The sequence below is a fragment of the Rana temporaria genome, chromosome 9 (genome assembly GCF_905171775.1).
Source record: "Rana temporaria chromosome 9, aRanTem1.1, whole genome shotgun sequence".
NCBI lineage: Eukaryota > Metazoa > Chordata > Amphibia > Anura > Ranidae > Rana > Rana temporaria.
Window position 1 is genome coordinate 45158208 of NC_053497.1, and position 26037 is coordinate 45184244.

General features: G+C 42.7%; 1 protein-coding gene across 2 annotated transcripts in view; it reads right to left on the bottom strand.

Annotated features, from left to right (window-relative positions):
• PLEKHG2 (pleckstrin homology and RhoGEF domain containing G2) overlaps nt 1-26037 on the bottom strand; it is a 164643-nt gene that overhangs the window by 17870 nt on the left and 120736 nt on the right. For both annotated transcript variants that reach the window (XM_040323358.1, XM_040323357.1), the window contains 8 exons: nt 21048-21094; nt 18348-18498; nt 16982-17113; nt 13084-13266; nt 9630-9722; nt 6897-6983; nt 2600-2633; nt 919-1008 (listed from right to left, as the gene is read on the bottom strand). In XM_040323358.1, coding sequence (XP_040179292.1) covers nt 919-1008; nt 2600-2633; nt 6897-6983; nt 9630-9722; nt 13084-13266; nt 16982-17113; nt 18348-18498; nt 21048-21094 — 817 coding nt within the window. The remainder of the gene's footprint in view (nt 1-918; nt 1009-2599; nt 2634-6896; nt 6984-9629; nt 9723-13083; nt 13267-16981; nt 17114-18347; nt 18499-21047; nt 21095-26037) is intronic.

Below are 26037 nucleotides of genomic sequence, written 5' to 3' on the forward strand. Positions count from 1 at the left end.
AAAATCCACGCATGCTCAGAATCAAGTCGACGCATGCTTGGAAGCATTGAACTTCGTTTTTTTCAGCACGTCGTTGTGTTTTACGTCACCGCGTTCTGACACAATCGTTTTTTTAACCGATGGTGTGTAGGCGCGACGGACCATCAGTCAGCTTCATCGGTTAACCGATGACAATGGTCCTTCGGACCGTTCTCATCGGATGGACTGATCGCGTGTACGCGGCCTTAATGGCTACCTGCGGTGTAAATCAGAGCAGGCACAATGCATCTTCTTCTAACTGATGACTAACATCTTTATCTTACCAGATCTAGATTCATCTTTGGGGAAACTTGGCAAATGCCTATATGCACCTTTTCTGGCACCTCTTCCGCTCCTGCAAGAGGATCAAACATTGTCCTGCTGAGATCCTCTTGTTATCTACCACCTCTCAGTCCTGATCATCAAATTGATGATTCAATATCATCATCAAGAGGCCCAAGTGGCATGCCCCTTTTCTCCTTTCTGAACGAGGTGCTTTGCCTCCTGGGATATGTGATGTGCATATCCCAAGAGTCAAAGGGAGAACAGACAACCCTAGTCTGCTAGCGCAGGAGAGGAGGGGTAGATGGGCTGAAAGTGTTTCCTGAGAGACAGAGATCTGCTTTATAGAAATACTGGATAAAATAAATATATCAATTATTTTATTAGCACATGTATTGAGGCAACCTATTGGTACCTTAAAATTCTGTATATGTATGTTAAAGTGTATGTAAACTCGATTCATGGAATTTGAGCTGGGCACATATATCTGCAGTGTTTGCAGGTGACATTGAACATAGCTACACAGAATTTCTACCTCTCACTGCAGGCTGCCACAGATAGGAGACACAGATGCACGTTTATGTATACTTTATTACATTAGGCCTATATAATTCTTACCAGACTGTCTCCTGTTTCGGTGAAATGTCCAAAGATCCTCCATCCAGGGGGATTTAGGGCTGTCTGAAGTTACTGGGACATCTATACAATCTGTAACAAAGAAACCAAATGTTATCACTTTCTGTTACCAGACTGTGAGTTATGCACTTTACGTGCAAATACCTCAACACTCAAGCAGACTAAACTGGAAACCTAACTAATAGTATAACCAGCTCTCAAAATTTACACTTGCCTGCTCGCATTTTGCGAGTAAATTTTGAGGGCTGGCGAGTGTGGGCTGCCTGGGAGCAGGGGGGGCGAGTGAGGAGAGGAGAGTCGCCGCTGCTGTCGCCGCTGCTGTCGCCGCTGCTGTCGCCGCCGCCGTCTGGTTGTTCAGAGCGCGGGGAACATAACAGCTTTCAATTCAATAGCTGTGTTCCCCGCTGCGCGCCGTCATATACAGCCCCTCCCCCTTGTCCGGGCATTTTGATAGACAGATCACCCATCCCAGGATTGGACGGGTGATCTGTCTATCAAAGTTTCCCGGACAAGGGGGGAGGGGCTGTATATGACGGCCCGCGGCAGGGAACACAGCTATTGAATTGAAAGCTGTTATGTTCCCCGCGCTTTGAAAAACCAGGCGGCGGCAGCTCCGGCTCCTCTCCTCTCTCTTACCCAGCACAGCATAGTTGCCCAAAAAAATTTCCAGGGACACTTTGCAGTACAGCTATTAATTAATTACCACACTCACTTCCACAAAGCTCCACCCACTCCGCATAATCTTCGCCTGGCGAAGATTATGCGGAGTGGGTGGAGCTTCGGGGAAGTGAGTGTGGTAATTAATTAATAGCTGTGCTGCAAAGTGTCCCTGGACAAATGTTGGCAACTATGGGTGCGTAGGCTGCAATGGGGACACTGGCTGCAATGGGGACACTGGCTGCTATGGGGACACTGCCTGCTATGGGGACACTGACTGCAATGGGGACACTGACTGCAATGGGGACACTGGCTCCACTGGGGACATTTTGCTGCATTGGGGACATTTTGCTGCATTGGGGACCCGTGGCTGCACTGGGGACACATGGCTGCACTGGGGACATGTGGCTGCACTGGGGACACATGGCTGCACTGGGGACATGTGGCTGCACTGGGGACACCTGCTGCATTTTTGGGCATGGATAAAGTTGTTGTTAATATTTATTTTTATACCTTAATTCTGCATAAAACTTTTAAGTGTCATTTCATGAGATAATTTATGAGGGTGTGTCTAGGGGCGGGATTAGGGGTGGGGCATGGTAGGGGTTGGGCAGGGGAACTGGTGGCAAGTACGCCTTGAGTCCTGGCTAGTAGCTCAGGACTTGAAATTTTGAGCCCTGGTATAACTACATGTAAAACTTTTTACCTATACTGTGGAGAGGGGTTAGAACACCTATCAGGGTATTGTTGCTATCTGTGTCCCCTCATGCCTCCTACACACGACCAGTTTTCCCGTCGGGAAAACTGGCATGACAGATTTTGTCTGGGAAAACTAGCCGTGTGTATGCTCCATGGCAATTTTCCCGACAGGAAAATCGCGGGAAAAATGAGAACATGTTCTCTTTTTTCCTGGCGATTCAAAATCTATTTTGTGGAAATGTCTTTGCTTATCCCCATTCCTCAGTGACTGACATGCCCTGGTATTCTCCCATGAAATACAACTTACTTTGGAATGTGTTTTCCAGCAGGACTTGCTTAGCCTGAAAAAAATAAGAAAAAAATTAAAGGAAAGCCATATTGGTTTTGGAGCAATTATTATTTATGTTTATAAATTTGTAAGTATGTTTTATTTTTATTCTACTGTTAAGGTATATGGAAATTCGAAAATTCAGAATTCACAAATTTGGGAATTCAGAAATTCAAAAATTCGGAAATCCAGATTTTCGAATTTTTAAATTTAAAAATGTTAGAATTCGGAATTTTCGAATTTTCGTATTTCCAAATTTCTGAATTTCCGGAATTCTGAATGTCCGGAATTCCGAATTCAGAAATTCTAAATTTCGTAAACCCGAAAATTTGGAAATTTCAGAATTGACTAAATTTGTCAAAATTCGTTAAAAAACAAATTCGGAACTAAACGAATTGCACATGTCTAATGTAAACCCTAACCTTACATTTCTCTTACTCCCTTTTGGTGTCTTAAATACACCATTGAAAACATTTTGTTATTATTGTTAGATAAATGCAAAAATACCTGTTGATCCCACCAGAAATGCAGGGAGCTGATAACTTCCTGTGCTCTCTACCTCTGCTTCACTGTTATCAGTTACATTGTTACCATTTCTTTCCACAGACTACAGAACACCTCCTCTCTGTGTAATGAAGAAATAGGGAATGCTTGCAGGCCTGTCCTATGATCACAACACTGCTCCACCATAGATACCAAATGGCGAGTGAGCATTGTGACCTTGGTCATGTTACATGCAGGATCACCAGGTGAAAATAAAGAAAAAGGCCCCTAAAAGAAAGCAAATGCAGTCACTCCATCCATGAACTGGCAGGCTGCAATAAAATACATTTTGTCTTTGTTAATTATAGGTTCTGCTAGCAGCTTCACAGATGCTGGATAGTAGTGTCCAGTTATACTGCGGTAGGCTGGCCCCCCTGCTCCCCCAAACGAGCCATTGTAGCTGTACGCCGGCTCTTTAAGGACTCTTGCCCGAAGCATGTGCCCGGACTTGATGCGAGTGCCGGATGGTCTCTCGGGGGCGAGGAGACTGATTGTGTGCTCATACTATGTATGAACACCGATCAGTCACTTCCCCTAGTCAGTCCCATCCCGCCTACAGTTAGAACACTCATTAGGGAACACATTTAACCCCTTGATCGCCCCCTAGTGTTAATCCCTTCCCTGCCAGTGACATTTGTGGATACAAAACAAAGATACGACGCAGGAACTTTGAAATTACGCGGCGTATCAATAGATACGCCGGCGTAATTCGTTTGTGGATCTGGCTCTGAAGCTGGAAAATTTGGTGTGGGCTTCTAGGCTTCAGATCACTAAAGGGTTAAAGTAATCTATAGAGTTAGCCATTAAATGGTACTTTTTTATTTTTTTTACTTTTATTGATGTCTAACACAGCGGAACAATGTGTTGCTACATCATAACACACCAATAAACATTGACGGGTTGGTAGTTTTGCTCCCCCTGACCGGGAGGAACTGAGCAGTTTGTGGAACATCTTGCTGAGTGCTTTGTATGCTCGCCTCGGTGAATTTTATTGTTTTCACATCAAAAACAGCTGGAAAGACCTTCATTGATTTAGGTGTGTATTTGAGAGTTTCTTTTTTTTTTATTCTTTTCCCAAGGTAACATTTGTCTGCAAACCCTTTCCACACCTGCAAAAAAAGCTTTTACAAGTCCCTGGGGTTGTGGGAATTGAACGTCTGCCGACACTCTCAGCGGATACCATATGTACCTTGCAGGATCATTAAATATGGGAAATTACACTTCTTTGTAAAAAAAAAAAATAAATCAGTATAATAAAAAAATACTTAAGCAGGCCAGTCTGGGACTAACAAAGACCATGCTAATACACTCTTGCTATTATCATTTATGATATGATTTATAGCCAGATTCAGAGAGAGTTACGCCGTCGTAACTCTGAATCTGCGCCGTCGTAAATTTACGTGTATTCTCAAATTGAGATACACTTAAATCTAGCTAAGATACGACCGCCGGCGCCGTCGTATCTTAGCTGTCTATTTAGGCCGGCCGCTAGGGGTGTGTACGCTGATTTACGCCTAGAATGCGTAAATCAGCGAGATACGCCTATTCACGAACGTACGCTTGCCCGTCGCAGTAAAGATACGCCGTTTACGTAAGGCGTTTTCAGGCCTAAAGATATTCCACCAAAAAGATGGCGCAGCCAATGTTAAGTATGGATGTCGGAACCGCGTTGAATTTTTAAATTTTTACGTTGTTTTCGTAAGTCGTCCGTGAATGGGGCTGGGCGTAATTTACGTTCACCTCGAAACCAATAAGTCTTTGCGGCGTAATTTGGAGCATGCGCACTGGGATATGTCCATGGATGGCGCATGCGCCATTCGTTAAAAACGTCAATCATGTCGGGTCACGATTCATTAGCATAAAACACGCCCACCTCTTCACAATTTGAATTAGGCGCGCTTAGGCCGGCACATTTACGTTACGCTGCCGTAACTTAGGACGCAAGTGCTTTGTGAATACAGCACTTGCCTCTCAAACTTACGGCGGCGTAGTGTATATGAGATACGCTACACCTGCCTAACGTTAGGCACGGATACCTGAATCCAGCTATTAATGTGTATGTCTGGGCAAAATAAAATATAAAATATCCAGTACATCTCTGCAAGACATATATAGTAAAACCTTGGATTGTGAGCACAATTCATTACGAAAGCATGCTTGTAATCCAAAGCACTTGTATATCAAAGCAAATTTTCCCATAAGAAATAATTGAAACTCAAATGATTCGTTCCACAACCATTTATTCATAGGTCCTTCAGTTTATAGTCCATATAAAAAGGTTATAGCAATGTGACTGGTTGTGTAACCATAAAATGTCCATCCACAAATGGAAGCCTCAACAAAAGGATTAGAAGCAGGAATCCATCAGGAGATACAGGCCCAGATTCACCCAGATTCACAGAGAGCAAGGCGCACATTACGCCGCCATAGAGCACACACCGTACGGCACACCAACGTAGCGCGGAGAGGCAAGCATTGCATTCAGCAAGCCAGTGCTCCCAATGCTGCGCGTGGCGTGGGTTTCGAAGGCGCACGCCGGCGTAGGTGGAAGTGGGCGTGACCCCATGCAAATGATGAGCCGAGCGCCAGACAGGTACGTATCACGAACTGCGAATGTGCCGTGACGTGGACGCATGCACAGCACCCCCCTGCGCCTGCTCACAACCACACCGGCACAACTGCCTAAGCTACGCCGGATCACCGCGTACGCCGTGAACATAACCTACGCCCAGCCAGACACACGTCCAACGCACAATACGCCGGCTTGTGTTCCCTGGTGCAGACCTGTGCATGTCTGTTGCGGGGTTGCACCTCATTTATGGGGAATAACTTTACCCCAGACGTACAACTTACGCGCATCTCGCGTAGCATGCGCCGGGCACACGCACATTCGTGAATCGGCGTATTTCCCTCATTTGCATGTTTGAATAATGGCTAATCAATGGGAGCAGCACCATGCGCCCAGCCCATATGTGCGGCCACCCTATGGGGAATCTTGCTTTGATATGCGAGTACTTTGGATCACGAGCATTCTCCTGGAACGGATTATGCTTGTAATCCAAGGTTCCACTGTACACAGAGGCACACCACCAGCTCTGCAGCTTTCATTGGCTCTCTTATGACTCATCCCCCCCTCCCATCCTGGTAAACTCTCACGAGAATGAGGGAGTGTTGTGCATGATGTCATAAGCCTAGGCTAATGACCAGACAAGAAACAGGAAGTGGGTTGTATAAGGTATTTACTAGTAGGAAAAAAAAATGTTTTACTATCCAAAGTTAATACAATGGCAGAAGATTTAATAGATGAAAAGTTGAAAAAATGGCTGAGGCTGGGTTCACACCATTGCAAATTGGATGCCGTTTTCTTACATCCAATTCGCAATAGCAGGAGATTTTGACCGGCTCTCTATGGAGCCAGTTCACATATCTCCACTGCGGCTCCAGTGCGAATTTGCAAAGGAGCCCTGTGCGCCTTTTGGTCCGTTTCAGGTCTGAATTCAGCCAAGAATTCTGCCTGAAATCGGACCTGAAACAGTGAAACAGGACTCACAGGACCCCTGCTGGAAGCCACATGCCGCAATGGTGTGAACCCAGCCTGAAGGCCTGCTTTACTCCTATACCTATCCTCCACAGCTCTTGGTATGTCTAATACATTGGATTCTTATAGCTGTTTGAAGTTCAGCTTTAATAATCATTTCATTTTATAAAAAAAAGTTACTATGCAACATGTTACCTTCTGAGGGATGGATGCTGGGTGGTTTTCTACAATAAGACGCTTTATATAATAGATCCAGAGTCGTTTCTCCTCCTGATTTCTAGCCTGAGAAAGAGAAAAGGAAAAACATAATGTAAAACAGCAAGGGGAGCTCACAACACCATGTATTATTGTTAGTCTATTATCCTAACAAGAGACTTTTCTCCTGTTTTAGCTAATATTATGCAGACAGATTTAACCAGACTTCTTTTGTAATGTAGAAAAAGTTTCACCACTCATGTAAGTGGCTTCCTCAGTTCTAATCAGTGGCAGGAACATACCCTAGAATTTATTTCTCAGTCACCTACAACTAGGGATGAGCCCGATCGTCGGGTGTTCGCCAACAATTTGGGGTGTTCGCGGCAAATTCGAAAGCCGCAGAACACCCTTTAAAAGTCTATGGGAGAAATCAAAAGTGCTAATTTTAAAGCTTAATATGCAAGTTATTGTCATGAAAAGTGTTTGGGGACCTGGGTCCTGCCCCAGGGGACATGTATCAATGCAAAGAAAAGTTTTTCCGGGAGAAGTGATTTTAACAATACTTAAAATGAAACAATAAAAGTGAAATATTCCTTTAATTTTCGTACCTGGGACATCCTCCCCATGTTGAGGGCATGTGGCCTGGTACGATTCAGGGGGGGGGGGTGCTCTCTCGTCCCCCCTCTTTTCCTGTGGATCCCCAGGCTCCAGCACCATTGTGTTCCCTAAACACTCACAGCACAAGTTGGCTGTTATCTTGTGGACTTCCCTGGAAGCTTTATCATCAGACTGGGACTGCCCTGCCACTGGAACATCTTCTGGACACACTTACCTGCTACATGCCTGCTTCATCCACCGTCTTGTAAGTGTTTTTAACCCCTTTAGGGGATATTAAAAGTCTTATATTTCTGCACTTAGAGGCGCCTTGTTTGTTTTTCTGTTCCTCTTTTCCTGCGGCCTGCCAGGTTGCGTGCTCAGATAAGGGTCTGGTATGGATTTTTGGGGGGAACCCCACGCCATATATTTTTTAAATTTTGGCGCGAGGTTTCCCTTAAAATCCATACCAGACCTGAAGGGTCTGGTATGGATTTTGAGGGGGACCCCTACGCCATTTAAAAAATGATCATTGGTGCAGGGTTCCCCTTAATATCCATACCAGACTTGAAGGGCCTGGTATGGAATTTGGGGGGACCCCCATGCAATTTTTATTTTTATTTTGGTTCGGGGTTCCCCTTAATACTCATACCAGACCCAAAGGGATTGGTAATGGACTGGGGGGGAACCATGCCGTTTTTTCCAATGACTTTGATCTGTATTGCCAGGACCCGACAAATAGCCACGAGTAGTTTTAAATGACAAAATTTCATTTTGTGCAGGGACTGTTCTAAACACGGGAAAAATGCGCTACTTTACAGGCATAATATGGACACCCCCCAGGTACGAACTTTAAAGGAATATTTCACTTTTATTGTTTCACTTTAAGCATTATTAAAATCACTTCTCCTGAAAAATCACAGCCCTTTTTAAAACTTTTTTTTTGCATTGATACATGTCCCCTGGGGCAGGACCCGGGTCCCCAAACACTTTTTATGACAATAACTTGCATATTAACCTTCAAAATTATCACTTTTGATTTTTCACGTTCGTGTCAAATAGACTTTAACGGTGTTCGCGCGTTCAAACAAATTTTTTGCCTGTTCGCATTTTCTGCTGCGAACCGGGGGGTGATCGGCTCATCCCTACCGACAACCTAGACCACATTGGTTATCTTTTTCTAAGGCAGTGGACTAATAATATGACAAATAATATTGCCAATGTGAAGTAGTTCTGTACTTCAGTGTGTTTTAGTGGTGGTCAATTTGGTTTCTATAGTCTATCTTGCTTTAGTTAAAAATGAAAGGTTTTAGTTTAGCAGGATTCAGTACCACGTTTGGCCTGAAGTGGGGGGGGTGCCGGAACCAAGCAGAGCCAATCGGTGCCATTCCGAAATGCTCCATTCCTGAGCCTTTCCAAGGTTTGCCGAGGTCAGCCGAGCTGTCCTCGTGCCTTTCCGGCTGTTTCCGAGGTTGTCCAGCGCCCCCTGCCTCTGGCCGTATGCGGTATTGAATGCCATTGAAGTCAGCGCGGAACAAATTATTTTTGTTTCCATTGACTTCAATGGGGAAACTCGCTTTGATATGCGAGTACTTTGGATTACGAGCATTCTCCTGGAACGGATTATGCTCGTAATCCGAGGTTCAACTGTACATTTACATGTTTGTGCCAGTTGAGTCTGTGCCAGAAATATATTTTGGGTTCATGTTGGACTTTTTCAAGCGCTTCACCATTTTCCATATATCAGTGTCTCATTGGCAAGGTTTCCCTCCACTTCCTGTCCTGTACACAACAGGAAGTTTAAAGAGTTCTCTCGAAATGGAGTGCAATCTCCTCTTAGATAGCTGTCAAATGAAGTCCCTCTACTGGAAGATTTTCCCTCTATTTCTGGTTTGTTGACAACTTTTTGCAATTTTTCTCTCTTTCTGTCCTAGTGACAGCAGTAATTAGGACAAACAGAGAGGGTGGCTCTCCCCAAAAAGTTCACAGACAGCAATTTAATAGGGGTTCTAACCCTTTCCCACTCTATCCAAAACCCTCCCAAAAAGTTTTGGCTTTAGATAGTCTTTAACCTCATTGGTTGCAATGTCTTATCTTGACAAAAATATGTGGTTCAATAAAATGTCCGTTATCACTGACCTGGATGATTTGCTGGTGCTTCGGGATGGTCAAGTCTGAGACTCGGAAGCTTAAATTATCCTTCAGATGCTCTGTCAGGGCCAGGCTGCAGCACTGGAGAAAAAGAAAAGACAAAAGGCAACTCATTTGATATAGAAATCGTCAAGGTTTCTTTGACCACCATCATTGGGGAATTTTTTTTTGACACATGCATCCAGGTTTCAGTCCACCTGAAACCCGGACACACATACCTCCAGTCCAACTGATCTAATGGGGGTCTCTATGGGGAGCCCTGGTATTATGGTGGGGGTGACACTGACCCCTGTATTACAATGGGGGGGTACTGACCCCTGTACTATGAAGAAGGGGGTGACACTATCCTCTGTAGTATGGGGGGCATTGATCTCTGTATTATGAAGATGGGGGTGACACTGACCTCTGTATTACAATGGGGGGGACTGACCTTTGTACTATGAAGAAGGGGGGTGACACTATCCTCTGTAGTATGGGGGGGCACTGATCTCTGTATTATGGGGGGGTCACCTAGGATTGCCATCTGACCTGGATTCACCTGGACAGTCTGGGTTTTGAGTCATATGCCCAGGTTTTAGGCTGCCTGAAACTTGGACACCTTATTCAGACCAGACTGTGGCATCCCAAGTAACCGAGATAGTCACGCACAAATCTGTTGCCATCTGTTAACACAGTTTGGCCACACCCACTGTTTGCCGCATTACTACTTTCGGTGGTGCACCCAAAGGTGTCCCAGGTCTTTTACAGATCTACTACAACAACAATGTTGCCATGTGTCGCTAAAGTATTCGGGTTTGGCTTGAAGAAAAGGTGGCAACCCTACACAGGATGCAGTGGGGGAGATTTGCAACAAAGTGGATCTATAATCCAGTGAGTTCTTCTAATGTGACTTCAGAACACCCCCAACGCTCCTCTACCCCATAACAGAAAGGGAAGGTATACACAAGAGGGAAAGGTACCAGCCTTTATTCTAGAATGAAGGAAAAGTAACTTCTTGATCATTTGAAACCTCACCACTAACTCAGTATGGGGGAAGAAAGTGAGAATAGTCAAGTGAAGCAGTAAAGAACACCATCTTTGTCCATACCCTGGGCCTCATAGCAGCTGTAAAATCAATGGTTAGTACAGGCATACCCCACTTTTAAGTACACAATGGGACCAGAGCATGTATGTAAAATGAAAATGTACTTAAAGTGAAACAATACCTTTTTTCACTTCTAGGGTTTAGTAGGGGGTCAGGTGCTGTATTTGGGGTGTCAGGAGCTGTAGTTGAGGTCTCAGGGGCTGAAGTGGGGGTGTCAGGGGCACACTGGAGCAGGGCGGACTATGCTCTCGAAGCTTCAGCTCCTTCTAGTGCGGCTGCAAAATGTCTGTACAGTACTTGTAAGGCACTTTACACTCGGGGGTATGTCCTTATTCGCGAGTGTATGTAAAGTGAGTGTACTTAAAGCGGGGTATGCCTGTACTGGCACTTATTTGGTTTCATTCATGTGTGGGTATATATATATATATATATATATATATATATATATATATATATACATATATATATATATATATAGACATGTGCATTGCCAAAAAAATCGTTTTTTTTTCGTTTGTTATTTTCGTTTTTTTTTATTTTTTCGTAAATTCGGGAAATTCGAAAAAAACATTTTTTTCCGTTTTATTAGTTTTGTTGCTTTTTTCGTAAATTCGGGAAATTCGAAAATTCGGAAATTCGAAAATGAAAACAACAAATTTTCGGAAATTCTAAAAATTCGGAAATTTCCCATTTTCGAATTCTAGATTTTCGAACTTTAGATTTTTGAATGTTACAATTTCAAAATTTCGATTTTTTTAAATTTTTTAATTTCTTAAATTCTGAATTTAAAAAATTCAGGTTTTTATAATTTTCGAATTTTTCGAAACTTAGAATTTTTCAATTTTCGAAATTTCGAATTTTCGAATTTTTTATTTTTCGAATTTTGAAATTTCGAAATTCCGAATTTTAGATTTTTTTCGAAAATCAGAATTCTGAATTTCTAAAAATTAAAAAAATAAAAAAAAATCGAAAATTCCACAATTTCGAAAATTCCACAATTTCGAAATTTCGAATTTTTCAATTTTAGACATTTCGAATTTTTCAATTTTAGAAATCTCGAATTTTTTAATTTTTTAATTTTCGAATTCTCAAATTCGAATCTTCGAATTATTTAATTTTCAAATTTTGCAATTTCGAAATTCCGAATTTTCAAATTATTTAATTTTCGAAATTTTAAAATTTCGAATTTTCGAAATTTTAACATTTCGAATTTTCGAAATTTTAACATTTCGAATTTTCGAAATTTTAACATTTCGAATTTTCGAAATTTTAACATTTCGAATTTTCGAAATTCCGAATTTTTTTATTAAAAATGTTTTTAATTCGAAAATTAAAATAATTAAAAAATTTTAAATTTTAAATTTTCGAAAATTCGAAATCCAAATTTCCAAAAATCAGAATTGCAAAATTCGAAAAAATTTAGAATTTTCGAAATTGCGATTTTTTTTAATTTCCGAATTTTCGTATTTCCAAATTTTTTAATTTACGAATTTTCGTATTTCCGAATTTCGGAAATTCCGATTTTTGGAAAATTGAAAAATTCGAAAATAAAAAAATTCGGAATTCCGAAAATTGAAAAATTCGGAATTTCGAAAATTGAAAAATTCGGAATTTCGAAAATTGAAAAATTCGGAATTTCGAAAATTGAAAAATTCGGAATTTCGAAAATTGAAAAATTCGGAATTTCGAAAATTGAAAAATTCGGAATTTCGAAAATTGAAAAATTCGGAATTTCGAAAATTTGTGTTTTTTTTCTCTGTTGGAATTCCATACAGACGAACAAGCTGTCTTGCATACACACTGTCAGACTAAATTCCGACCGTCTAAAAATGCGGTGATGTAAAACACTACGACGAGCCGAGAAAAAATAAGTTCAATGCTTCCGAGCAAGCGTAGACTTGATTTTGAGCGCGGAATTCCATACAGACGATTGGACCTTTTTCATCGGAAAATCCGATTGTGTGTACGCGGCATTCCTAGCCCTATCGACCTACAGCGTTTGAGTGTGGGTTGATCCATAACGTATGCCTGGATACAAGGTGTACCTGTTAATTTACAGGGGAATGGGGTTTAAAAAGCAGTCCACTTCTTAACACCAATGTTGAGGGGGAGTCATTAGGGATGAATTATATTACAGTTGCCCCATCCAAATTTTGTCCAGGCACCTTGTGATATTTAGTTATACCACTACTTGAGAAAAAGGAATTCAAGGAGTACAGAGAGGAACAATTGGAAGCTACTGGTACCTTACACCAAAGTCATATAAAAAAGAAATGCAAATATTCTACAAAACACTAGAAATAATAGTAAAACAAAATAAAACAAAAAATGTCATTTTCACAGGACAACATGACTCACAAAGATATGTATTTTATAGATGTAAAGGTCCATTCTTTTCTTGGTGATCAGCAACATTTTGGTAAATAAGAAAAAAGCTCGCTCTTTCTTGACTCGCTGCACTCGGAATGTCCCTTCCAGAACAAGTTCTCCAAACCCACTCAGGTCTGGACCTTGCCAGTTCACCAGCTTGCTTTGGATTTCCTGGAATGATCAGAGAAGATACTGTAAGGACATTGCACCAGAAAAGGTGGGAGGTAAGCGCATTTTCATTCTTTAAAGCAAGTTTATATCTTGACGCCAGATCGTAGTGTTTTGTCGATCGAAGCAAAACTATATTGGAATCACTGACATTGCTGGATTAACTATTTTGGTATTTTCAGCTGTCCCATTGGCTTTTCTCTTTTTTAAAGCTGAGATTTTAAAATGACGGGTCTGTGTACCCACTTTCTGGGTTATTTGCTGCTAGCTTTAATTCTGTACTGAATTTTTAACAAAACATGCAGTTTGTGATATATAAGCTAAATATAGCAGCACAAATCTAAAGTGAAAATCCAGCCATGTTTTTTTTTTATTATTTTTTTTTGGAAATGGCAGGAAAGGGTTAGGCTGGCCAAAAATGGAACAACATTTTCCATCCATGTATGCTCATTCATGAGATATTATCGGTTGACTTCTCATGAGCCAATCAGCTGTAATGTTGATCAGTGTATTCTAAAGGCGGGGGAGTCCCACTGCCAGAATACAATGACATAGTAGGGAAGCTTCCTGCATCCACCTCAAGTGTGTGGAAGGCGGAATTGGTTCCATATTGTTTTTTTGTTTAGCTGGCTGGCTGAATAATAAAAAAAAGAACTATGGGCCAGATTCATGTAGAATTACGGCAGCGTAACGTATCCCGTTTACGTTACACCTCTGCAAGTTTTCAGCGTAAGTGCTTGATTCACAAAGCACTTGCCTGTAAACTTGCGGCAGCGTAGCGTAAAGCCGTCCGGCGCAAGCCCGCCTAATTCAAATGGGGAGTGTACCATTTAAATTAGGCGCGTTCCCGCGCTGAACTGCGCATGCTCCGTTTTGAAATTTCCCGCCGTGCTTTGCGCAAAATAACGTCACCCGACATAATGTTTTGAACGGCGACGTGCGTTACGTACTTTCGTATTCCCGGACGACTTACGCTAAAATTTGATGCGGGATTGACGGCCATACTTTAACATGGGCTGTCTAATATTACACCACCTAAATAGCAATCGCAACTTTACGACGGGAAAAGCCAACTAGCGATGACGTAAGAGAATGCGACGAACGCGCGTACCTTCGTGGATCGCCGTAAACAGCTAATTTGCATACCCGACGCGGAAAACGACGCGAACTCCACCCAGCGGTCGCCAAAGTATTGCATCCTAAGATCCGAAGGCATACAAAGCCGTACGCCTGTCGGATCTTAGCCAAATGCCGTTGTATCTTTGTTTGTGAATTATAAATAAAGATACGACGCGGCAAATTTGAAAGTACGCCGGAGTATCAGCAGATACTCCGGCGTACATTTTCTGTGAATCTGGCCCTATGTATGGCCAGTTTTAGACCGTCGTTTTTTGTTTTTTATTGCTGTCTGTGCCCCTATTGAAAAGATTTGCCCTTGATTTTCTATCCAGAGACTACTGCTGCAAATAATTTGAAGTTATGCCGCATACACACGATCGGAATTTCCGACAACAAATGTTCGATGTGAGCTTTTGGTCGGATATTCCGACCGTGTGTAAGCTCCATCGGACATTTTCTGTCGGAATTTCCGACAACAAATGTTTAAGAGCTGGTTCTCAATTTTTTTGACAACAAAAGTTCGTCTGTAGCCAATTCCGACGCACAAAAATCCTACGCATGCTCGGAATCAATGCGACGCATGCTCGGAGTCATTGAACTTCATTTTTCTCGGCTTGTCGTAGTGTTGTACGTGACCGCGTTCTTGACGTTTGCAATTTCCGACAACATTTGTGTGACCGTGTGTATGTAAGACAAGTTTGAGCCAACATTCCGTCGGAAAAAAAAATCCACGGTTTTGTTGTCGGAATGTCCGATCGTGTGTACGCGGCATAAGGGAAATCTCCCCAATGGGGGCATAGACAGAAATTAAAACTCAAAGAGGCTCTCGCTCTTCTTTACTCTGCTAAAAAGTGTTTGTACTGGTGTCTGCTTAGACGAGAGATTTAAAAAAAAAAAAAATTATTGTTTCAAATGCTTTTTCTGAAGTAAACAAATCTAGTAGGCTGTCAGTCAATCTTCAAACTTTAAGGCAGATCCACAAAAGAATTACGCCGGCGTATCTATTGATACGCCGCGTAATTTTTAATTTCCTGCGTCGTATCTTTGTTTTGTATCTACAAAACAAGATACGACTGCATCTCGGATCGATCCGACAGGCGTACGTCTTAGTACGCCGTCGGATCGTAGATGCATTTTTCCGCCGGCCGCTAGGTGGCATTTCCGTCGAATTCCGCGTCGAGTATGCAAATTAGCAAGTTACGGCGATCCACGAACGTACGTCCGGCCGGTGCATTTTTTTACGTTGTTTGCGTTCGGCTTATTCCGGCGTATAGTTACCCCTGCTATTATGAGGCGTACTCAATGTTAAGTATGGCCGTCGTTCCCGCGTCAAATTTTGATTTTTTTTACATCGTTTGCGTAAGTCGTTCGTGAATAGGGATTTGCGTAGAATGACGTCACCGTCAGAAGCATTGGCTTGTTCCGGTTTATTTTCGAGCATGCGCACTGGGATACTCCCACGGACGGCGCATGCGCCATTAAAAAAAAACTTTGTTTACGTCGGGTCACAACGTATTTACATAAAACACGCCCCCATCACATCCATTTGAATTCCGCGCCCTTACACCGCCAAAGATACACTACGCCGCCGTAACTTACGGCGCAAATTCTTACGGCGGCGTAGTGTATCTTGGATACGCTACACCCGGCGGATATATGCGCCGATCTACGTGGATCTGCCCCTTTATTTCTACTGGTGATCGCTGTTACAAATAGGAAAGTGGGAGAAATCCAACATTTTAGAGATGTCCCCAAACAAGAGCTAACAGGCAATTTTCCAGTGGGGACACCTGTTCCTGAGACAACCTTATTAAAAGGGAATTCCCCTCACTTTGGTTGATCTCCATCTTTCTGCTGCGTCTTTTGGACAGGAAGTGAAAGAAAATCTCTCCAATGATATACAGACAGCAAAAAATAAACTGGCAGGAGTTTTAAGCCTTCTTATCCAAAAAAATTTAAATAAAAAAGTTTAGCTATATATACTCTTTAACGCATAAGGAGAAGAAGGGGACAGCATAGTTATTCTCAAATGAAGCAGTTGTAAATGAAGTTCACCATCACAAAATAAAATTTACAATTAGAACTACCAGGCACATTAATATATAGAGTAAGCTGGTTTGTTAAAGGGGTTGTAAAGGTTTGTTTTTTATTTTCTAAATAGATTGCTTTAATCTAGCGCATTGTTGGTTTGCTTACCTTTTCCTTCGATTTTCCTTCCAAATGTTTTTTTTTCTTTGTTTGAATTTCTCACTTCCTGTTTCTCCTCAGTAAGCTTGCCCCCATCATCCGAGCCATTCTGGCTGGGGGTTAGCCAGCCAGAACAGCTTACTGAGGAAGAACAGGAAGTGAGAAATTCAGACAAAGAAAAAAAAAACATTTAGAAGGGAAATCGAAGGAAAAGGTAAGTGAACCAGCAATGCACTAGCTTAAAGGAACCTATTTAGAAAATAAAAAACGAACCTTTACAACCCCGTTAATGAACGTCCATTTAAAAAAAAAAGAAAGAAAAAAAAAAAATGAACGTCCATCATTTAAATGATGGTCAACTTTGGTTCTGGAGCTTTACCCATCATGCTTTGCATGGTGCAATTCTCAGTACCTGAAGTCTAACAGCATGTTCCTGCTTCCTCTTCATATCATTGATGTACCAGGCAACAGCAGTCATTGTGATAATGGCTTCCTCCACCACCTCGTAGCCAGGGGCATTTTTATCAAAGTGCTTAGCCAGCTCCTGTGACAAATTAGACGCGACATCAGAATAATTGGACAAAACAATACCAAAAAACACACCAGGTTGAACATTTTTAGGGATATTGGCATGTGTTACACAGACTGTGACAAGTTTTATTCAGAACTTTGATCTGAAATACTAAAAAAGATGTGGACCGATCACTAAATTATTGTATGTGTTTTAACTAGATAATGTGATTTAAAAAAATAAAATGGCAATATTTTTAAATCTGAAGCTTTAGTAAAAATATTTCCTAATAATTCCACCATAAAAGTCCTTGTTCATGAACTTCTTTTTAATGCTTTGTCCCTGTCTCCCAATTAAGGCCCAGATTCTCAAAGGACTTACGACGGTGCAGCGCCATGTACGCCGTCGTAAGTCCTAATCTGACCCGTCGTATCTATGCGTCTGATTCTTAGAATCAGTTACGCATAGATATCCATTAGATTCGACAGGCGTAAGTCTCTTACGCCGTCAGATCTAAACTGCAATTTTTTTTGACTGCTAGGTGGCGCTTCCGTCGAATTCCGCGTTGAGTATGCAAATTAGCTAGATACGCGAATTCCCGAACGTACGCGCGGCCGACGCAGTAAAGTTAAGACATTTACGTTAGGCTTTTCCCGGCGTAAAGTTGCCCCTGCTATATGAGGCGCAGCCAATGTTAAGTATGGCCGTCGTTCCCGCGTCGAAATTTGAAAAAGTTACGTCCTTTGTGTAAGTCGTCCGTGAATGGGGCTGGACGTTCACGTCGAAACCAATTACGTCCTTGCGGTGTACTTTGGAGCAATGCACACTGGGAAATTCCATGCGCCGTTCCGAAAAAAACGTCAATTACGTCGGGTCACAGTAGTTTTGCATAAAACACGCCCCCCTGATCCAAATTTGAATTAGGCGGGCTTACGCCGGCCGATTTACGCTACGCCGCCGCAACCTACTGAGCAAGTGCTTTGAGAATACAGCACTTGCCCATGTAAGTTGCGGAGGCGTAACGGAAATCAGATACGTTACGCCCACACAATTTTACGCGGCTCTACGTGAATCTGCCCCTAAGTTCTTGCATTGTCACTCTGTCTCAGGGCTTCTGATGGAGACTACAAGTGGCCATTTCAACGCAGAGTATGCTTGCATGGTCAACTGTGGTCACCACCAGGAAAGCCGCATTGAGGGTACGTCGGATGACCAAGAGTAGAGTACACAACCCCTTGGCTATATAGGGTACATGCCCCTGCCTCACCTGCAAGAGAAGATGGTATTTCATAATACGCTGTACAGGTTTCAGGAGATATGTCTCCAAGGGCAGGGAGTGCGATAACACCGCCTGCCGCTCTCTGAAAAACTGAACAAGTTCCTCATTCTTCATGCACTCCCGAAGGACGGAGACTGAGCTGGGGGGAGAATAAAAGGTTAATAAAGGAGAAAAGGAATAACACAGATAAAGAGACTGGAAAAGACAATCTTAATTGAAAGTGAACATGTCAAACCTTTATCTCAACTTTGAATTTTTCATGTACTCCCCCCATCACACAATGCTGAAAATATAGCTTGATTGGACAGATCATTTGTGGGAGGCTAAAAGGAAATACCCAAAGTTGAAAGTCGGAGGACAGATTGAGATAACCCCAAAACATGCTTGGCCAGGGGAGCTCCCTAGGCACTCACATACTACATTGTGGTTGTAGAATTTCTTGGATAGATAAAAAAAGGAATGAATTACCATTCCTGGAGAAAATGCTGCTACAGTGCTGGTCTTTGGACCAAACGTTTGGGTAGTTGGTCATGTGATCACTGCTAAAAAATAAGTCTCTTTAGAATTGTTCGCATGACAAAAAACACTGGCTTTTGTATATGTGATTGGCCTTGTAGGGAGCCCAGAAAAGCATTTTGTCCCCAAAAAAGTTATTTTAACTCTTATGTTTCTCTTTGCCAGCATATAGTATTACCCAACATTGGAGTATAGCTATTGTCGGAATTTCCGCCAACAAAAGATTGAGAGCTGGTTTTTCCGATATAAAATCTGATTTTCCGATAGCTATTAGGCCTCGTACACACGATAGGTTAACCAGAGGATAACGGTCTGATGGACCATTTTCATCGGTCCAAACCGATCGTGTGTGGGCCCCATAGGTTATTTAACCTTTGGTTAAAAAAAAGCCAACTTGCTTTAAATTTTAACCAATGGATTGCTAACCGATAGGTCAAAACCGATCGTTAGTACACACAACCATCGGTTAAAAATCCATGCATGCTCAGAATCTAGTCGACGCATGCTTGGAGGCATTGAACTTCGTTTTTTTCAGCACGTCGTTGTGTTTTACGTCACCGTGTTCTGACACGATCGTTTTTTTAACCGATGGTGTGTAGGCGCGACGAACCATCAGTCAGCTTTATCGGTTAACCTATGACAACGGTTCTTCAGACCGTTCTCATCGGATGGACTGATCGTGTGTACGAGGCTTTAGATTCATTACACAACATAGAGCAATGTTCACTAGTTATCTGCTGTCTCTAGGTTGGCTTTCCCCCTGGTTACCCCCCTGCTGTTATTCTTCCATCTTCAGAAGATGGTATCCATCTATAAAGTCACTCCTGTTCAGAGGCGTTGCTAGGGGGGTGTGTGGGGGGGGGTGCGGTCCGCACCCGGGTGACACCCGATAGAGGGGTGACACCATCCTGTTTTTTGTTTTTTTAGCTGACATGCCCAGCCTGCCCTGTGCAATCCCAGCCTGCCCTGTACCACCCCAGCCTGCTCTGTGCCACCCCAGCCTGCTCTGTGCCACCCCAGCCTGCCCTGTACCACCTCAGCCTGCCCTGTACCACCTCAGCCTGCCCTATACCACCCAGCCTGCCCTGTACCCCCCCAAACAACCCTGTACCACCCCAGCCTGCCCTGTACTACCCCAGCCTTCCCTGTACCACCCAGTTTGCCCTGTGCCACCACAGCCTGTCCTGTACCACCCCAGCCTGCCCTGTACCACCCCAAACTTTCCCATGCCACCCCAACTTGCCCTGTGCCACCCTAACTTGCCCTGTACCACCCCAATATGCCCTATGCCACCATAACTTGCCCTATACCACCCCATCCTGCCCAATGCCACCCTAACTTGCCCTGTACCACCCCAACCTTTCCCATGCCATCCCAAATTGCCCTATGCCACCCTAACTTGCACTATACCACCCCAACCTGCCCTGTACCACCCTAACTTGCCCTATACCACCCCAACCTGCCCTATGCAACCCTAACTTGCCCTATACCACCCCAAACTACCCTATATCACCCCAACATGCCCTATACCACCTTAACCTGTCCTATACCACCCCACTACACCAATCTGCCACTATACCACTCTATACTACCCTAGCCTGCCCTATACTATCATTTACAGGGGCTGGTTTGGGGTGCGCCCCGTGCCCGTGCGCTGCCTGCTTGGTGCTGGGCAGCCTAGACAGAGGGGGGGTGACACCATGTTTTACCGCACCGGGTGACACCAACCCTAGTGACTCCACTGCTTCTGTTGATCTGAAACTAACATGTGAGTGAGCTCCCATCACGTTGCAGTATATGCTTTACCTTTTTGCTATGTAAAAGCTGTCCAAGCTCTCTGATAGCAGGGGAAAATAGGTCTCCCAAGGGTCTGCTCCTTGAGGTGCTTGATCATACTACTCAACCTCTACCAATATAAGCACACTGCAAACTGGGCATGAGTTAAATAGAACCATTCTTTAAATTTTACACTACAATCTTTCTTTAATTATGGCTCAATTACAGCCTCAATCTCACACTATTGGTTTCAGTTTTCCCCCAAGGCTGGAGATCTTTTGGTTGTCTGCTGACTGACCAAAGAGAAAAACATTTAAACACATCTTAGCAGACACTTCCCCTAGGGCCCTAGCACTGCAGAATCTATTGTAGAAACAGAGAGAGAGAGACGGTTACCTGGGATAATTCATACAATACACGGTATAGATGTCAAACTCTTCACTCTGCAGAGGAAATATGAAATCATCATTATACACGCACACACAATCTGGATTTTACATTAAGCCACACTACTTTCTTACAGGAAGCATAAATTAAAAGTGGATAGCAGCTTCTGCTACTTTACTATACAATGTACAGATCCCACCTTCCAATGTGGTTTTGGAACTTGTCTTTAGGACCATCAGCAGCTGAGAGCCGGTATTTAGGTACCACCAATCAGATAAAACAGCTCTCAGGAGCTGCGGTGGCTCAACACGATTGGCACTGCGCTGACAAGCCATTCACCTCTGCAGCTAGGTGTTTGGATCCCGGTCTCGGCTACATGTGAATTGAGTTTGGTGGTCTCAGCCGGGCTCCCGGTGGGTGTGCTATGCAAGGTAAGCCTGCGCTTAGTACGCCCACCCCCCTCCCACAAAAACCACCACACTTACACGCACTCGAAATTGGGTTAACATGCACGCACTTTGACCACGCGGTCTCTAAAAAAGAGAGGCAAAGGACTAACGGGGCTGGTTGAGCGGGCAAATCCTCTCACTCCCTTATAGGGAGTCCCTCTGCCCCGTTGGGCTTCAAAGCGGAGCAGGTAGGGCGGGCTGTGTGGGAGGACCCCCTCACACACCCGCCATTGCCACCCGGGGCATGGAGAAAGGTGGCAGATTGCCTCTGGGGGAGGCCTGCCTACTCCCAACTCCTGCAGTCCGGCTCCTCTCTCGAGTACACGCACAAAATACACTTTAAAAAAAAAAAAAAAACAGCTCTCAGTCAACATCCATGTCTTTTGGGGACAAAGGTTTCTTTTTTAGGGGGATTTTTGGGGGTGCCGGCAAAGAGAATACTAGTGAATACCAGGATTTATAAAAGTACAACAGACATTTATCCTAGTATTCACTAGTCTTCTCTTAGCCGGTGATCTGCCGTGCTGGTTCCAGCTATCTTGGAAGTTCCAGCACATGCGCAAACTGATGTCCTTAGACGGTTCCAGCCAACGGGAAAGTTCCTACAAGGACTGCGCAGGCGCAAACTTGCTGACGGAAATCTCCGAAGTTTGGCCGGCATCCAGGGCGACGTGGATTTCGAGGTAAGTGGCCAGTCGGCCTCACGTCCTCGCTTCGCTCGGACGGCTCGCTCCGCTCGCTCGGCCGCCTGGCTCTTTTTTTAACATCCTCCAATCCACGGGGATGTTAAAGAATGAGCCTGGATGCCGGGCGAGGTTCGGAGATTTCCGTCGGGAAGTTTGCGCCTGCGCAGTCATTGAAGGAACTTCCCCGTTAGGGGAACATTGAGGACAAGTCACCGGCACCCCCAAAAATCCCCTTAAGAAAATAACCCTTTGTCTCTATTTCTCAGGGATGTTGGTGCCTCTTTCCCTTTGTCATCTACCCATATTTAATTTTTTTGCCATCAAGTCAGAGGTGTCATCAGTAGCTGTCCAAATATGATTTATAAAGGATTGCAAAAAACACTTTGTAATTACTGTCAGCAATGGATGTGCCCATTTATATGCTGATTACATAAGTGGTGGTTGTTTTGTGACTATAGCATACAGGTATGAAGGCAATATCTCAGTAAACTAACCCAATGCAGCTAAGAAGATGGCGACTGTATTGATAGCCGGAACTTGTCTCTGACTCCAAGAGCTTTCCCAAAACAAGGGTTGGCAAGAAGAATTCACAGGAGGCTAACACGACTTCCCACCACATACCTCTTGCCAGAGTTTTTTCCTGCAAGTGCTCGCAGCCGGAGACAAGTGTCGGCAGTCATCTCTTTGCTAGCTGTGTTGTTGGATGGCCATGGAGTTAGATCAGTGGGAGGGTGCCCTGTCTAATCATGTAGCCAGCCTTCCACAGTTTGTAAGACCATGCGACAAGGTAATACACGTACTTTGTCCCTTGGGGGACAGAGCACTGTAATAAAAAAAGGAATACGACTTCTTCTATCAGAAAATTGTCACTACATTCCAGAGTCCTCACATCATCCATCAAAGAGCCAAGATTGTAGACCTGCACAAGGCTTGAATGGGCTACAAGACCATCAGCATGAAGCTTGGTGAGAAGTAGACAACTGTTGGAGCGATTATTTGCAAATTTAAGAAATACAAAATAACCATTGTCTAGAGCAGGGGTCTCCAAACTTTTCAAACCAAGGACCAGTTTATTGTCCTTCAGACTTTAGGAGGGCCAGATTGCGGCCTGCAGTGGCAGAAAATGTCCTGAGCCCAGCATCAGTGAGAATACATATGGCATCAAGGTTGGTGATCAGTAGAAGGAATAGCAGTGCCCCTTATTAGTAAAAGGAATAGTATCCTATCATTGGTATCAGTGGAAGAAATAGTGCGCTCTTGTTGGTGTCAGTGGGAGGAACAGTGCTCCAAGGGCCGGATAAAGGCTAGCAAAGGGCCACATCTGGCCCTCTGGCCGCAGTTTGGAGACCCCTGGTCTAGAGCTCCATGAAAGATTTTGCCTCATGGGGTAAGGATGATCATGAGAAAAGTGAGGGATCAGCCCAGAACTACACAGGAGGAGCTTGTGAATGATCTCAACCACAGTCAACAAACCATCGGTAACACAATACGCCGCCATGGATTGAAATCCTGCAGCGCCCTCCTCAGGAAGGCACAGGCCCATCTGAAGTTTGCCAATGAAAGTCTAAATGATTCAGAGAAGGATTGGGAGAAAGTGCTGTGGTCAGATAAGTCCAAAATTGAGCTCTTTGGCATTAACTCGACTTGCCGTGCTTGGAAGAAGAAAAATTCTGACTATGACTCTATAACACTATCCCTACAGTCAAGCACGAAGGTGGAAATATTATGCTTTGGGGCTGTTTCTCTGTTCAAAGTACAGGATGAGTTTGAGGAGCCAATGGACGGGCCATGTATTATAAAATCTTGGATGAGGACCTTCTTCCCTCAGCCAGAACACTGAAGATGGGTCGTGGATGGGTCTTCCAGCATGACAATGACCCAAAACATACCTCCAAGGCAACAGAGGAGTGGCTCAAGAAGAAGCACATTAAGGTCATTGAGTGGCCTGGCTCAGAGAGAGAAGAGAGCATTTTTAAGACTAGTTCATTCTGGAATTCTATTTGCCAGTATCTTATATCCCTCAGGGATTCTTCTGGTGGATCTCTACATTTGAGTTCCTAGGTCTGCACATCTGCTGTTGTAGTAATAGTCTTCTTGGCTCTGAGGAACAGGTAGAACCTCAAAACGCTTTAGGCTATTGGATCTTCACCTCCTGTTTTGCAATTTGTTGGAATATGGACTGAACGATAGGGTACCATGCAACAAATCTTGATGCTGTACCTTGATATGAGCTTTTACTGAATTGTAAATTTGTGAGTATAATACTTACAGTTTTTTAATAATAAAATATAGTTTTAGGATAATGCACTAGGCCGGTGCGCCATTTCTTTCTTTATCTTTTGGTTCCAGAGTATCAGATTTCCCCGGTCTTTAGAGGGCAGCGAGACGGGCAGCGAGACGTAGCTTATCCTTAAAGAACCAAGAGGGAGATATAGCACATCCTTCCTGAGCGAGCCCGCTCAGGAGAAGTTGTGTTTGTGACTATAAGTCTATGAACCGTGCCTGATCATTGTTTACATCCAAAGTTCACCTTTTTATGTAGTGTGATTGATCCGTAACGTGCCCAGCACCACTTAAAAGAGGTGGTATGGTTTTGTTCAGATACCCGTGCCTGAGCACAGAACTCTCGTAGATCACAAAGCACTAACAGAGCACATCACTGTGTTCAGGCTTGTAGAGATTGCGTAAGCGTGCTTGGTCCAAGTACAATGTGAGATCAGGCTAGTGGGAAAGTGAGGCCAGTCATACTCATGGTACATGGTACAAGGCAGTGTACACTTTTTTGGTGGTTACAGCTGTTCCATTTCACATACTTACTATTAGACATGTGCAATTCGTTTTGTTTCTAATTATTTTTTTTACGAATTTTCGTTAATTACGAATTTTCGTATTTACAAATTTTTTATTTACGAATTTTCGGACTTCAGAAAATTTTGAATTTACGAATTTTCGTATTTCCGAAAATTCTAATTTACGAATTTTCGTATTTCCGTTTTTTTTTATTTACGAATTTTCGTATTTCCGAATTTCGGAAATTCGGATTTTCGGAAATTCAGAAATACGAAAATTTTTCGGATTTTCAAATTTTTCCATTTTTGAATTTTCGAATTTTTCAAGTTTCGAATTTTTCAAATTTCGAATTTTTAAATTTTTGAATTTTTCACTTTTTAGATTTGGAATTTTTCAAATTTAGAATTTTCAAATTTTCGAATTTGAAATTTTTGAATTTTCGAATTTTTCAATTTTACAATTTTCGTATTTCCGAACTTCGAAAATTGAAAAATTCGAAAATTGAAAAAATCGAAAGTTCGAAAATTGAAAAATGTTTCAAATTTCGAATTTTCGAATTTACGAATTTTCGTATTTACGAATTTCGAAAATTCGAAATTGAAAAATTCGAAAATCGAAAATTGAAAAATTCGAAAATTGAAAAATTCGAAATTCGAAAATTGAATTTAAATTTTCATTTTCGAATTTTAAAATTTTCGAAATTTCGTATTTCCGAATTTTCGTATTTTGAAATTTCGAAAATTGAAAAATTCGAAAATCGAAATTTCGAAAATTGAAATATTCGAAAATCCGAAAATTGAAAAATTCGAAAATTGAAAAATTCGAAAACTGAAAAATTCGAAATACGAAATTTCGAAAATACGACATTTCCAAAATTCGAAATTCCGAAAAATTCGAAATTTCGAAAATTTCCGAAAATTCTTTTTTTTTCCGTAAATTCGGAAAATTCGTTTTTTCCGTTTTTTGCTTTTTCGGAAATCCGAAAATTTCCCGAATTTACGAAAAAAGCAAAAAAAATATTTTTTTTTCGAAATTTACGAATTTACGAAAAATTAAAAAAAACGAATGAAACAA